Genomic DNA, 15,172 nt, shown 5'->3' with positions numbered 1-15,172 from the left:
TTTGCATTATTAAGGCCACTGTAGTTATAGCTCTTTTCATTGTTAAATAGGCATTTGATTCAGCTATGACTACATATTCTAACTTTAAGAGCAACTTTGTGAAGAGGCTGTCAGCTGAGGTTCCCCTAGCCAGCAGTCCAATTACCACAAGATGGCGGCAAAACCAAACAAAGGATTTGGCAGCCTATTCTGGGGAAGAGTATTCAACCACTGACCTCCCAGAAGCTTCTACCTCTGTGCTGAAGATATCACCTGAGAAAGACACCTTGATTCTAGGTAAGGCTGTAGAAATGCCATAGGCCAGTTTGAAATGTTAAAAAAAAGGGTATATTCTGGAGATGTTTGTCTGATACGAATATCCATTGTCACATTTGGTCAACTGCTTTTCTCTCAGCAAAGTAGAGTTTTTTTTTTTTTTTTAATTTTAAAGATTTATTTATTTATTTATACAAGCACTGGGGACTGTCAGAAGCACGGGAGGGTGAGAGAATTCACCAGAGCCAGAGCGGAGAGCAGAACAGGCAGACTGACGAAGTACACTGCTGAGGGGAGCAGTGGGCAGCAGGAGAGGTCTGCGCGCCATGTGGGCCCCTCACCTGGTGGCCAGGGATTGAACCGGCGCTGCAGAGGCTGAGGGCAGCTTCACAACCCAGCGCTCAACTGCTGCGCCACTGGGGAGGCCCAAAGTATAGAATTTTAATGACTAGTTTATGATAGTCAGGAAAGATTAAGATTCCTAGTTTATGATAGTCAGGAAAATGATGATGAAAGAATCAAGTATGAAATAGGAGAAGAAAAATAGGAAAGTAAGAGAGTATGAGAAGAAAATGTGAATGGATGGAAGGGGAGAGGCTATGAGAGCGAGAGGGGAGGAGAAAAACAATGGAAGGAAAGATGACAGTGAGAGAGTTTGATCCCTGCCTGGGTAGGGTTGGAGAACGGGCACCAGTTCTGACCTGGTGGGCAGGGGTCCAGGATCAACCGGTTAGGGCCCTGAAGCACTCGCTCTCTTAACTAAGTATATAATTCTCATGTGGGTACAGCCTTTTTAATTCCCATCCTTCATCTGCAAAGCTTACTACATATCATCTAGTGATTTAGTTTCTGTTCTCTTTAAAAATCCTTTGCAACGTAATTTACTGTCTTCTCAGCTTGTTGCAGACAAAAGTCAGCAGTGGTGCCGATTCTTTTCTTAATGACATTGATGACATTGGACACAAGGAGGCACCATGATCTTGCAGATTAAGAGGGAGCCCAAGTCAATTTTAAACCAACGAAATCACCAAGTAGTAGTATCAACACCGAGGGTGGCTGCATGAAGCAGAGGAGATACAGGGATGTAGGAAAGATCCCAGTCTCTTGTGAAAGAAAACTTTTGTATCTCATTATAACTGAGGAAGCCATTCTTATGCTGATGGCTTTAGAGAAATTTCTGACTAAGACTAAGGCTTCCCTTTTCCTTTCTAGGCTCTAAATTAATTTATTGGTTTTTAAAAAGTAAGCATTGCATAAGAAATGATCTGTTAGTGAATTTTACAGCAAAGTTTATTTCCCACTAAGGTGAATATTAATGCTTAGTATTAATCAGGTTCATGGATTTCTCAGTGCTTTGCCGGAGGCTGTCTTTGTTTTTGTTTCAGAAGAGTGAACGCCGAAGGTCCTCCACGTGCAGAGGCTCATGTGCAGCCTTGCTCTGTGGACAAGACCTGAGAGGTCCCTGCTGCTGCGGGCTGGTGGGCCTGTGTTGATAACTAGTGTTGATTGTCAGCACTAGTATCGGACTGCGACTTTTTTGAAGTCAAAGCTGGCTTCTTCTCTATGCTTGTTTACAAGTAACACAGTAAGACAAGTATGCATACTTTCCCAGGACAAACAGAAATCTAAAACTCTACAGAATAACAGAACATTTCATGTTTCCCTCCTTCTTTCCCCCTTGATGTCACGTATGTTTCTTAGATTTTGGATAACCCAAGACTCGAGGTGTTGGACTCCAAGAACACTATGACAGTTTACCAAGCCATGTTTGTCCAAATGAAGAATGACTGCACATGGCAAAAGGCCAAGGTTTTCCAGTGGCCCCTGAAACAAGATCAACAAGCGAATCGGCAGCTCTGTAGTTTTAGAGGATGACAAGGTTTTCAGGAAAGTTGAAGTTCTGTTAAAGGGCCTTCTCTTAAGCTTAAGAAGAGAACAGAGATGAATAATGATGCTGCAAAGAATACTGGATTTTCTATTACTTTAACTGAAAAAGTATTTTACTGACATCATCTCAGACTACTCTTATCTTTCTGCAAGAGGAAGAGGGAGAGGCAAAATGGTTTGCTAATGAACATGTAGTAAATAAATAATCCGAATATCAAGCAGGTAGGACGATCATAGCTGGGGCAAGCCAGGTACTCTTTGAGCCATGTTTTTTTTTTTTGTTTTTTTTTTTTTAAATGAAGCTTCAATTTTATTTTTTTTTTATTTTTTTATTTTTATAAATTTTATTGTTATATTCCCCATACAATTGCAGCCCCCCCATTCTGACCCCAATCCCTTCCCTCCCGCCCCCGCCCCCCTAAAAGTGTCTCTGGTTCATAGTTTTTTGTTGATTTTGATTTTCACTTTCTTATAGTTATTCATTTTCCTGGTCCCTTATTTAAGTTTTCTAGATTCCTGCTATGAGTGAGACCATCCGGTATTTTTCTTTTTCTTTTTGGCTTATTTCGCTGAGCATGATCCCTTCCAGCGCCATCCATGTTGCTGCAAATTGCATGTGTTTATCTTTTTTGAATGCTGAGTAATATTCCATGGTATATATGTACCACATCTTCTTGATCCAGTCATCTATTTTTGGGCATTTGGGTTGTTTCCAAAGCTTAGCTATTGTAAACAGTGCTGCTATAAACATAGGGGAGCAGGTATTCTTTGGAATTGATGTTTCTGTGTCCTTTGGGTAAATACCTAGGAGTGGAATTGCTGGATCAGATGGAAGCTCTATGTTTAGTAGGTCCAGAAATCTCCACACATGAGCCATGTTTTTTTGCTATTAAATGGTTTGTTTCTATTCTTCAAATGTGAAATGTGAGGACTTGTTCTTTCCGTGCAGGGATAAAGTATGTCTATTGTTGTTGCAGTTGGGAGGCAAGATCTTTAATCTTGGCTTTTCTTTCTGGCTTTCGAGGCCAGTGAAGGAATTCACGAACCCAATACTTTGAACCAGACCCTGCTCTGTCATTCCCCCAGGATTTTGGAGACACAGGGCCCACGTTTTCACATTCTGTCCATGCGAGAGACAAAATGGCTGACTTCCAATCAAAGTGATTCTTGTTTTAGAAATCAAATAAGGCTAATTTTTTTTCCCCCAAAAATCCTACAAAGAACCACCAAAGACCCCCATCAAAGGAAGTTTTGATACAGATAACTCTGCCTTCGCATTTCATAATGGACCTCACACACAGGACAGAGGCTGGAATGGAATCATTGCCTCAAAAGGTCAGGTAGGTAAAGGGAGAAAATTGAGCTCATGTCTTCGTAAGCTCAGAACACTGAGTCCAAATGTGAGGAAAAGCTGGTTTAACTGCTCTTACAAATTCATGAGAAAATCATGGGTTCCTGAGAGAAAAAAAAAATGTAAGTGAAGAACATAAATAGAGGAATTTTGTATAAGAGGCAAAATTTCTGACAAATATACAAGAATGTGTTTAATATCAATCAAAAAAAGTAAAAATGAGAATCATCAAAAAGCTCAGTTTGAAAATAGAATGAAATTATGCATACTATGCTATGTTCCCTCTCAGCTGAAAGATCTCTTGCAGTCATTTTTAACTATTCAGTGAGTGACTTGGTCTGCCATTTGGGTTTCTCAGGATAAGTTCAATTCTTTATCTATAAGATGGTCTTTTTAATATTTCCCTAAGTCTGTTGTTTATTTCTTGACCAAGTTTCTTTAGTTCTTTTAGATATCCATTTTTTTCTATCTTTTTCTCTTCCTCTCTTTCTCTCTTTCTTTCATAGTTGGTTTTATTTCTTTTATTTTTTAATTTTTTATTTATTTATACAAGCACTGGGTACAGTTAGAAGCGCGGGAGGGTGAGAGAATTCACCAGAGCGGGGAACAGAATAGGCAGACAGATGAAGTACACTGCTGAGGGGAGCAGCGGGCGGCAGGAGAGGTCTGTGCGCCATGTGGGACCCTAGCTGGCGGCCAGGTATGGAACCGGCATTGCAGAGGCTGCGGGCAGCTTCACAGACCGGCACTCAACCGCTGTGCCAACGGGGAGGCCCTATCCTTTATTTATTATGGCTTTAAGATTTTAAGACTCTTCCCTAAATCCTTTGGTCATATTAAATGCATGTTTTCAGGTTTATAAAGTTCAACAGACAACCTCTCAGGGAATCAATGTGTCATTTAGAAATCTTTGAACTAGGAAAGTCATACATTCTCAATTTAGGCAAAACTACTCACTTACTCTATGCCTCCTTCTGTATTTGGCATATGTACCTTGCTAGAGGAACAATACAATATTGTGACTATAAACCTTATTTATTTTAATGCAAATGCAATTGAAAACCAGTGCAATCGTTTTTGTCTTCATGGAAATTCAGGTCAGTTACTTGAGATCGCGCCATCTCTAATGGGTAAAGCATTATTAGAAAATAAATTTTAAGATGATTAGTTTAATTTCAACATAATCCAGATGAACAAATTTGAGGTCTAAAGAAAACTCAGGCTGAGAAAACACTTTTGGGTTGAATGCTGAGAGTCAACCCCTAAGAGAATTTTTTCTTGTGAAAAGCAGCCTGCTAATGCTCAACTTTATTATTTGGGGGAGGTATTTTAAGTTCAGAAAGTGCTAGAAATATAATTTTAGCTCTTGAAGATTGATGATATCACTGACTTATGGTTGGATTGTTAACTAAAAGGAGTTTTAGGCTAGTAGAATAAAAGAAGATTTTATTCCAGTTGTAATACCTGTCCTATGGATATGTTGGTAAAATTAAAATAATATGCATGAAATGCTCATGTTAGGGGGAAAGAATGTCCTGAGCAAACTCCAAATAGGTTTTGCGGACTCCACACCCACTTCAGACCAAAGCCATCAAGACACTGGAAATGACAACATCATCACTAAAGGGAGGGTTGCTGGGATCTGAGGGTGGGGTAGCCAGCTTTGGTATAACACCAGACACATGGGCCTTGGGTCTCTCTCTTGGCCTCACGGCTCTTGCCTCTTCACCAGCTCTCAGCGTGCCATTGGGATTCCAGGTCAGCGGAACGGGTAGGACGCATTCATGAGTTTATCTCCCTTTTTTTTCCTCCCTGAGTTATTCATTTCTTCATTTTCCCTTTCTTTTGTAAATAAACCTTTTATTAACCTTTGTATGTGCCTGCAGTTGAGTATTAATAAGTCCCTTTCAAGCCTGCGGGTCAGGACCCATGTCAGGCAACCCGTTTTATATCGGGGTTGCTCTGTAACACTCAGACTGTGTTTATTACATAATGGTTAGTTAATCAATAGTACTAATTATTATGGTGCAGGTTTTGATAATATGGGATCTTTGGATGAATTATCAATTTTATCTTTACACCAGGTATCATCTGAGATGTACATACATGGTTCTAAAGAAGTATTCTCTTCATGTGCTTGCTTTCAGAAATGCCTAAACCAGTTATTTTCAACCCAGAAGGTGGCTCATCAGGAGAATGGGAACCTGCAGTTTTGTGCTAAATCCCAATGTATCTGGAGAGGTATGGACCAAATCTTTTCTGCTTGGCTCCTTCCCTATCCTTCTTTCTCCCTGTCTCCTTCATTTCTTCTTCATCTTAAAATATATTATTTTTACATTTATTTGATTAAATCAACATAATGTAAAATTTAGATAATTATCCTGATTCTCTGCCTTAACCATCTCTACTCCCAAGTGTGATTTTTCTAGAGGCGACCATTCTTAGCTCTTCCAGCTACCCTCTTCACTCCCTGTTTTTCCACCTATTTTCTAAATACTATTTGTGAACTGCCATTTTTTTTTACATTTTTTTTATTTTATTATGACTTTTTAGCATAGTATGTAAAAACTTAGTTCTTTTCCTGCCTCATAGATCTCCTTCAGTCTACTTATATCACACTTTTTATTTATTTTTAATTTTTTGAGATAGATTGGTTTACAACATTGTATTGATTTAGAGGTACAGGACATAGGATCATACCTTTCAGGTGTGTGTTACCACATTGTACCCACTATCAAGGCATTTAACCCACCATGAAGGCCTCCACCATAGTCCACTGTGCCTGCTCCCCACTTTGTTCTCCCCTCAGCTCCCTCCTGCTCTGGTAGCCTCAATTCAACAGGAAGAGTTTATTATTGGTTTGGTTTTGAACCTTGTTTTTTCTTTATAATCCACATTTAAGTGACATGATTTAGTATTTATCTTTCTCCTTCCGACTTATTTCTCTTACCATGATCCCCTCCAGTTCCATCCGTGTTGTCACAAAAGTCAATAGTTCGTCTTTATTTATGGCTGAGTAGTATTCCATGGTGTATATACACCACATCTTCCTAATCTATTCCTCTTCGTTGGGCACTTAGGTTGTTTCCATAGCTTGGCTATTGTTGATGAGGTTTTCTTGGAGTTAGGAGTGCGGGGTCCTTGGGTTCACTCTGGGAAATATTTCAGCAGAGCTCCCATTTCAGCGACATGCAGCGAGTTCCCCAGGCAAGTTTCTCCACGAGACACAGACATTAGTTATATTTAAAGGGCAGGTTTATTAGGGAAGGATAAAATAGCTAGACACTTGCAGAGACACAAGTGGGCAGGAAGAGCTGCCCCATGTGTGCTAAGAGAGACCTGCATGATTTCAGGCAGGCAGCTTTGACAAATCTTGGGCAGGCAAGAAGCTGCTGCCCTGGAGGGAGAGAGTTGGTGAAAAGAGGCACCTGCATAGTCACAGGTAGGCAATGGGAGTGCTGCCCCGTTGTGAGGGTTGCATTAGGTTTTTATCATCTTCAGGGAGGGGCTCATCTTTGTGGGTGGATGGTTTGTGTCCCTTGTCCCTGACATTTCCTGTAGCGGTCTGATAGTTTCTGGGTGTTGCGCCTCCTGATCTGGGCATTGATGTCTAAGGGTCTTGGTTTCTATAACTGGGTTAATGGATTATGCTAATCCCCTCTACCCCTACCTCCTTGTGTGAGTTAGGTTCTTGACCTTGTATCTCCTTTCCTCCATCATTATAAATAGTGCTACAGTGAACAAGGGAGGGCAAATATCCTGATGATTCCACTCATATGTGGGATATATAGAAAAAAAACCCAGAAACTGTTAAAACTAAACCAAAACAAACTCTAAAAAAATGGCTGCAGAGTTAAGGTTGTTAAGGGGGAGGGAAAGTGGTGGTGGAAAAAAAAGAGAGAGGGGATCCAATAGCTTAGGGTAAAGGACTATGGGTGTTTTGGTGGTAAGTGTGGTGGACATCTGAGGAGATATGGAGCTATTCCCTTAGGTGAGATACAGTGCTGTAAACCAATATTATTTCAATTAAAAAAATTCCAAAAGCTGTCATTGTTACATTGTCTTTGCCTCTGCTTTGAAAATCTGGCTAAAAAAAAATACAGTTTATGGCAAATATTGTGCTCAGACTTATCATCCCTATCCCCCATGGCTCATTGTATTTTATATAGAGACAAAGGTTATTTATTTAAACAATCCTGATTCCAAATCTTGTGCATATTTTTCAATGTATATAGGTACTTCAGGAAAATGTCTTAGCAGTAATATGTCTCACTGACTGAATTTTAAAGTATTCTACTAGCAACAATAGTAGCATTAGTGAATCTTTAATTTATAATATGGACTGCAGAAAAATATGACTGTCTGTTTTCCATATAAAAAATAAATGTGTTTGAGAAAAACAAAACAAAACAAGATAACTTGCTGGAATTTTAACTGCAATTGATTGACTCTCTCAGTCAAGTTGGAAAGAATGGAATCTTAATAATACTGACACCTGGATCTCTCTGTCTCTTTAGGTTTTCTTTGATTAGAGTTTTGAGTTTTTTAGTTTTCTCCATATAGCTCTTGTACATATATGTTAGATTTATACCTAGGTATTTAATTTTGGGAAGTATTAATGTAAATGGCATTAAATTGGACTCGGACTTTTCCAGAGTCTGGGAGGCAAACTCCAAGGAGCTTGGTTCTTTTCTCAGTGAGGAAATAATTCAGTATTGAGAGCAGAGTTAGCCCGAAAAGCAAGAGATTGATTATCAGATAAGAAAAGGACAGGAAAGCTCTCTAAACAGGGAGGGGTCCCCAGTGGGTAGCTGCTAAAGAACCAAGAAACAGGAGTTTATATGAGCGTGGAGAGAGGACTGGGGCTGAGGTGCCTCAGCCTTGTGTCCCCTTGATTTGTGTAAACCCACTGGGTTTCCTTTTTTTTTTTTTTTTTTAAAGATTTATTTATTTATTCATACAAGAACTGGGGTACAGGCCAGAGGTGAGGGGGTGAGAGGATTCACCAGAGACAGAGTGGAGAGCAGAACAGGCAGACTGAAATATAGTGCTGAGGAGAGCAGTGGGCAAGTCAGGAGAGGTCTGCTGCACCATGTGGGTAGCTCCCTGGCCGGGGATTGAACTCATGCTGTAGAGGCTGTGGCTAGCTTCATAGGTTGTGTCTCAACCCCTTGCGCCACCAGGGAGGCCCAGGTGTCCTTTTTTGGTTATTCTGTTTTCTCAGAATGAACTTTTGGGCATTGCTTCAAAATTGTGTTGATTTTCTGAACATACAGTTTTTCCACTGAGTTGGGACACCCTGACCCTGACAACTGCCTGCCCAGCCTCACTTCCTCTTTCATTTCTAGTGACCACAGTTCGGCCACAACTGCAGGTTTTCACAGCAAACACCGAGGCACTGAGTGACAACCTGACTACTTGCTAGCTTTTGTCAGAAGCCATCTGGTCTCAGAGCCCACAAGTTCTTTGGGTGGGCTCACAAGTCCTTTGGGTAGACTCATTTCCTGTCGATAGTGTCATTCTCAGTTGATCATAAGCAAAGTGGTTGGAGAGAGGAAAACGGTGGCTTGTGGTTTAGACTTATTGGGGTCTTTTGATGAGAATTAAAGCCAAGCTCAAGCGATAACCTTGAACTCAGTGAGTCATGGGTAAGATAAGCAAAATGTATCTCTGTGTGCTCCGGTATGGAAAGAGTGAGAAAGCCAGAATCAATGAATCAACAAAAGACTCAAATGGGGGTTACATTTATTGTAATTGTTGAATTGATAGATACATTGATAAGCAAAAATTAGTTTCATTTGAAAATCTCAAATGATCATAAATATTCAGAACATGATGTATTAGTATCTCCATGAGCTTCCTCAATACTTGTCATCTGTGTTTAACCATAACAATTGCTTTTTATTAGAAAATGCCATTTGTATTTTTATAAATATAAAAATATATTTGTTTAATACTTATGTCTTTTTTTTCCCTTTCCTCCCCCTACGACTTCAAATTCAGTTTTATTATGATGACAGCATCTTTTTTCACTCCATTTTCTTTTAATGCCTGCAAGGATAAATATGTCTGCCGGATCATAGCAATGTATAGAACTGTTTGTTTCTTATAGGCTGTAGAGATGGAGGCAGAGCTGAATCCTTCCATCTTAAAAGGTTCAATGATATAAACTACTCCACACTCCAACCAAAGGTGAAGATTCATCTTACTGGTCTTCGAAATGACTACTGTAAGTTATTGTTTAGATTGCGAATTTAAATACTGAGTGACAAAATGCTTTCTGTACTCAGCCATAAACTTGAAATTTGATTCTGGGAGAACCAATGGGTCTTGTACTTTCTGTTCAAACAGTGAACCACCCAAATATGATTACTATAGTTGTTTTTCCTTTATGCAGTTTTCATGTTAGGGTCTTCTTGTTGCTGGCGGGATGTGAAGAATATACATTTTGCTTTACTGTATAAGAATGAACTGTACAAATCGTGGCCTATTCTTATGTAGATACCAAACACGGGTAAATCTCATTGCTTCCACTCATTACATGTCTATTCTATAATCTAAATAGTTGGGAAGACAGTACTATCCACATGGAACCACCATTTTACCAATGCATTATTTCAATAATAACTTATGGAATCTAAGAAACTATAGGTCTATAAGATGCTCAATGATCTTTGGCATTGTCCAGAGAGACTTCACAGAGTTATTGTGTTGCTGTTTCAAATCTCAGTTCAATTCACAAAGGCTTTGCTAAGCTGATTTGAGTTCAATCCCTGCTTACATGATTCAGAAGTCAGATTGCAGTGTGTGTGGTTCATACACTCACAATACATGGTGCCTTTCTCTGGCTCTCTTCATTCTTGGACTTTGACCACCAAGCTCCCTTTTTCTGGTTCCTCTAATCAGGAAGATGCCTTATAGATATTTCAGATCTATCAGTTTTCATTGCTGGTTTTTACCCTCAGGGCAAAACTGTCTGAGAAAAAAAGTGGGAAACTCATCCTTATGCTGGTTGTTTCGCCAAGTATTTTTTAAAGAAAACTTTTTACTGAGGTATAATTGACATATCACGTATTGGTTTCAGGTATGCAGCATAATGATTTGGTATCTGTATATACTGTGAAACAATCACCATAATAAGTCTAGTTATCATTCAGTATCTCCAAGTTTTGATTCACAAACTTATTTTATCTGATTTTACTTATTTTCCAGAGTGTCAAGTATTTGTTTTTTTATATTTTATTCAGAGTATGTAGTATTATTAGTGAGATAATTTTAGGGGGCTTAGACCTTTAATTGAAATAGTGTGCCTTATAATGTTACACTGATAGGTGTCGGTCAGGATAGGAGCTTCTTATAAGAAGTGAGATAGTAGGGTGTACTTAACATGTGGCCTTAGCAATCAAAGAGTTCATATAGTATGAGCTAAAGAATACTGGTAAGAACTTTTAGGTATCAGAAGTCAGTGAGTACCATTTCTAGATATACTGTAATTGGTGGCTTTTTACATTAGAAATGATGGTAGAATCTCCCATGTGGGTATCCTAAGTCTGAGCATGTCTCCATAAGAATAATGTGCATTTAATTTTAGTGATCTGTTAGATGAAATCCATGTATACTAATAATGAATGATGAGACTAACGTTCTCTAAATGCCTCTTAATAAGTATCTGAGCACGAGTGGTAAGTGTCATTGCTTAGTAGACTGTGAATGTTGTCAACAGATTCTATTCTAGTTTCCATCTTGAACTTCTAATGATCTGCTTGAATTGATGATTTTGTTTTCCAATTTACCTCAGGGAAGGTATTAAGCATTTTCCTTTACCAATAGAATAAATTGTTTATCTGAAAACACTTTATTTGGTTATATAATCACCCTAATTTGAAACACTTTTCTTATAGATCTGAATATACTAGATTGGAATTTTGAAAATCTTGTTGCTGTAGCCCTTGGATCTTCTGTACACATCTGGAATGGGGAAAGCCACAATGGGATTGAAAATATAGACTTCAGTCTCACTTGTAACTATGTATCTTCCGTGTCCTGGATTAAAGAGGGAAACTGTCTGGCTGTTGGCACCAGCGAGGGAGAAGTGCAAGTACTGGATACCTTTTTAAAATTTCTGATGATGTGCTCTGTATAATTGCTAGATAACTAAAATTGACTTTTTTTTTAAATAATAAATTTTATTTTTATATTCCCCATACAATTGCAACCCCCCCATTTGGACCCCAATCCCTCCCCTTTTAACAGCATGCTAACATAAAGGAGAGTCTTTGTATTGAGATATACTTGAAGCTGTTGTTAAGGAGAGGACAATGCTAAGTAACTGCCTGTTCACTGTTTCAGCTATGGGATGTGGTCACAAAAAAGCGCCTGAGAAATATGCTGGGCCACTTGTCTGTAGTTGGAGCTCTGAGCTGGAATCACTGTATCCTCAGCAGGTAAGAAGCATCTTATTAGAATCAATTGTATTTGTGTCAACAGTTGACTGTGGGGCCTGAGTGAATAGAGCTATAACACTTAAAACCAAAATCAAAACTGAAAGAAAGACAGAGGCTTGCCTATGTTTAATCAGGCACCTCTTTTTCCTAATAAACCTGCCATTTTTTTTTAAAGATTTATTTATTTATACATATAAGGATGGGGGTACAGACCATAGGTTGGTGGGGGGGGGTGAGAGGATTCACCAGAGAAAGAGTGGGGAATAGAACAGGTGGATCTATGAAATACACTGCTGAGGGGAGCAGCGGGCGACACAGGAGAGGTCTGCTGCGCCATGTGGGTCACCTCCCTGGCTGGGGATCAAACTTGTGTTGCAGTGGCTGCTGATAGCTTCATAGTGTTGTGCCTTAACCCCTTGCGCCACCAGGGAGGCCCCCTAAACCTGCCCTTTCAAGATGCAAAAAAACACCTACCAAAATAAGGCAGGGCATTACTTAGTGTCAGCTATGATCTGACCCACAGAAGTATTCAGATTTTCTGGGGATGTTCATGGTCCAGGGGTAACATGGTGGCTATGTGACTACAGTGTGTGTAGTACTGGAGTGTGAGGTCAAGATTCACTAACTTGTTCAGATAAAATGTAAAATTTAAGTTTAAGCAAATAATTTATCTGTAAAAAGTCATACCTACTAGAGAGAGATTCAGCTGAAATCAAGTATTTATTACTATCTATATCAATAATTTGGAATAGGCTAAACTTTCTGGATACATTCCCAGTTCAGAGACCCACAGAGGTCTTGTAGCTCCTGCAGTTTAGAGATTCTCAAACTGGAGAAGCATCAGAGTCACCTGGAGGGGTCCTTAGAAGAGGTAGCTGGCCTCACTCCAGGAATTTCTGATTCAGTAGGGCTGAAGGTGTGCTGATAATTTGCATTTCTAATTTCCCAAATGATGCTAAAACTGTATCATTTTGAAAACTGCAGTTATAATCTAATTGCTTCTATTTAACCAGAAAAGTTAAATTTTCAGTTTTAAACCTGCCCTTTTATCTCTGGGCAGTGGATCGAGACTGGGCCGTGTGTATCATCACGATGTTCGGGCAGCCCAGCACCTTGTTGGGTCGCTTGGCCACAAGCAGGCGGTGTGTGCCCTGAAGTGGTCCCTGGACGGGGGGCTGCTCGCCAGTGGCTGTAGTGATGGATTGTTGACTCTCTGGCCCCATGATCCAGGGGCGAACCCACAGCGTCAGCTGCTGAAAGTTATAACCCAGCCTACAGCAGTCAAGGTAAGAAATCCAACAACTTGCTTGATTTCCCTCTATCAGAGAGCACCGGCTGTCCTCCACACATGAAAACAAAGCCTTTAAACCTAGAGTTTGAGATTTTCTTATTAACATTTTTAAAAAAAAAGATTTATTTATTTATGCATACAAGAACTAGGGTACAGGCCAAATGTGCAGGAGGGTGAGAGGATTCATCAGAGACAGAGCAGGGAACAGAACAGGCAGACTGACGAAATGCACTGCTGAGGGGAGCAGTAGGCGAGACAGGAGAGGTCTGCTTCGCCATGTGAGACCCTCGCCAGCTGGCCAGGATTGAACTAGCGCTGCAGAGGCTGTGGACAGCTTCATAGCGCTGCGCTCAACTGCCTGCGCCACAAGGGGAGGCCCTAGAGTTTGAGATTTTCTTTCTTAGAGTTTGTTTTGGATTTTGCCATCACATTCCTGGAAGACAGCCCGAGTGTCAGATATTTTGGTAGAAAGTGATTGAAAGCAAAGTTAAGCTTGAGCTTAAGGAAAAATAACAACAACAACTCTCTCTCACACACACACACACACACATATATTTTTTTCCTTATCATTTGAGGAGTTAGGTATATTCAACTGTTGCAAATATTGGCTGGGACTAGGGCCTTAAATAACATCTGTAGAGTCCTGTCTCTGACACTTGGCTCTGCCTGTCTTTGTTTATTTTCGTTCTTCAGTCAGACTCTGTTTCGTGGGCCTAATGGCTCTTGGCTACTGCAGATGCCGATTCTCCCACATGGTATCTGCTTAAGAAACCGTCTTTCCTCTTAGCTGGTAGAAAAGTCCCAGTGAGGACTCTGGGCTTGCTTTGCTCACGTTCTCATTTCTCAGTTGATAGTTGCTGCCAGAGAGATGGGCACATTGACCTGTCAGGCCTGGGTCATGAGCTCACACCCGAAAGGAGACTCACGACCAGGTGGAGAGAAAGCAGACTGTAGAGTTATATCAACACTCTCCCATGCTCGTACAATCATTTCTTATTTCTTTGTATTTAAACTTTTTAATTCTAGCCAACAAATTCATGCTTTTATTCCTGGATGATTTGGTGTCACAGATTTCTTGGCCTCAAAGCAGTCCCAGAATATTTATCATTCGTATAACTCATAATGATTCTACTTTAATAACTATAAGCACATTTATTAGAATGAGAGATTAAAAGTTATTTTGAGTTTCCTAATATAGTATGGAATGTATAGTTCGTGCTGCTACTGTAGAGTGCTGGCCCAATAACTCTGGTTTGTAGTTTTTAATGTCTATAAGACATTGAGAATGATTTTAGATCAAAATTCCCATTACTAATGACTTGAAAAAAATCTAGGAAAAATATATGTAAAACATGCTGCCTGCGAAGAAAATACTAAATAGCAAAGTAAAGCAAAATCAGTAACTAATATGAAAAGCCCAAGTCAAACAAACTTGTCTTAGAACCTTGTTGACAGAAATACAATGAATTGGGACCTTAGCAAGCCAAGCCTTGTGGCAGTTAATACCTGAGAATTGCAAGGACTATCACTAGTGTGAGTCTCTTCACAATCCCCACCCACTAACCAACTGATAAAGCAGGAATGGCCTTTAGAGTTTGACTTCTGTATACTTCTGCTCATGATGGAGCTTCTAGTTTTGTCCGGACAGCTTGGGCAAAAGGTAATCTAGAAGTCAGGTATTTAAGAACGTGATTACTAATAATTTTAGTGTAGTCAGACAGCGACTGAAGCTAAATTTGCTGGGGCGATAGCAGCTGTTGGCCAGTCAGGCATTTTTCCCTCTCAAGCTTCTCCAATTTTGGGGCTTTTATGGCTCAGTTCTTCATCTAGCTTTTAATCCATTTTAGATTCATTTTTGTGTTTGTGTTAGATAGTGGTCTTGTTTCATTCTTTTGCATGTGGAAATTCAGTTTCTCGACACCGTTTGTTTAGAATGTGTTGAAT

General features: G+C 39.8%; 1 protein-coding gene across 1 annotated transcript in view; it reads left to right on the top strand.

Annotated features, from left to right (window-relative positions):
* CDC20B (cell division cycle 20B) overlaps positions 1-15,172 on the top strand; it is a gene marked incomplete at both ends in the record, with an annotated part of 35,292 nt that overhangs the window by 16,080 nt on the left and 4,040 nt on the right. The window contains 7 exons of the mRNA XM_084233612.1: positions 51-284; positions 3,360-3,482; positions 5,641-5,734; positions 9,606-9,722; positions 11,395-11,591; positions 11,843-11,937; positions 12,998-13,223. Coding sequence (XP_084089738.1) covers positions 51-284; positions 3,360-3,482; positions 5,641-5,734; positions 9,606-9,722; positions 11,395-11,591; positions 11,843-11,937; positions 12,998-13,223 — 1,086 coding nt within the window. The remainder of the gene's footprint in view (positions 1-50; positions 285-3,359; positions 3,483-5,640; positions 5,735-9,605; positions 9,723-11,394; positions 11,592-11,842; positions 11,938-12,997; positions 13,224-15,172) is intronic.

Source organism: Talpa europaea (assembly GCF_964194135.1).
Source record: "Talpa europaea genome assembly, chromosome: 5".
NCBI lineage: Eukaryota > Metazoa > Chordata > Mammalia > Eulipotyphla > Talpidae > Talpa > Talpa europaea.
The sequence above is the reverse complement of the archived record's forward strand: the minus strand, read 5'-3'. Positions and strand labels throughout refer to the sequence as shown.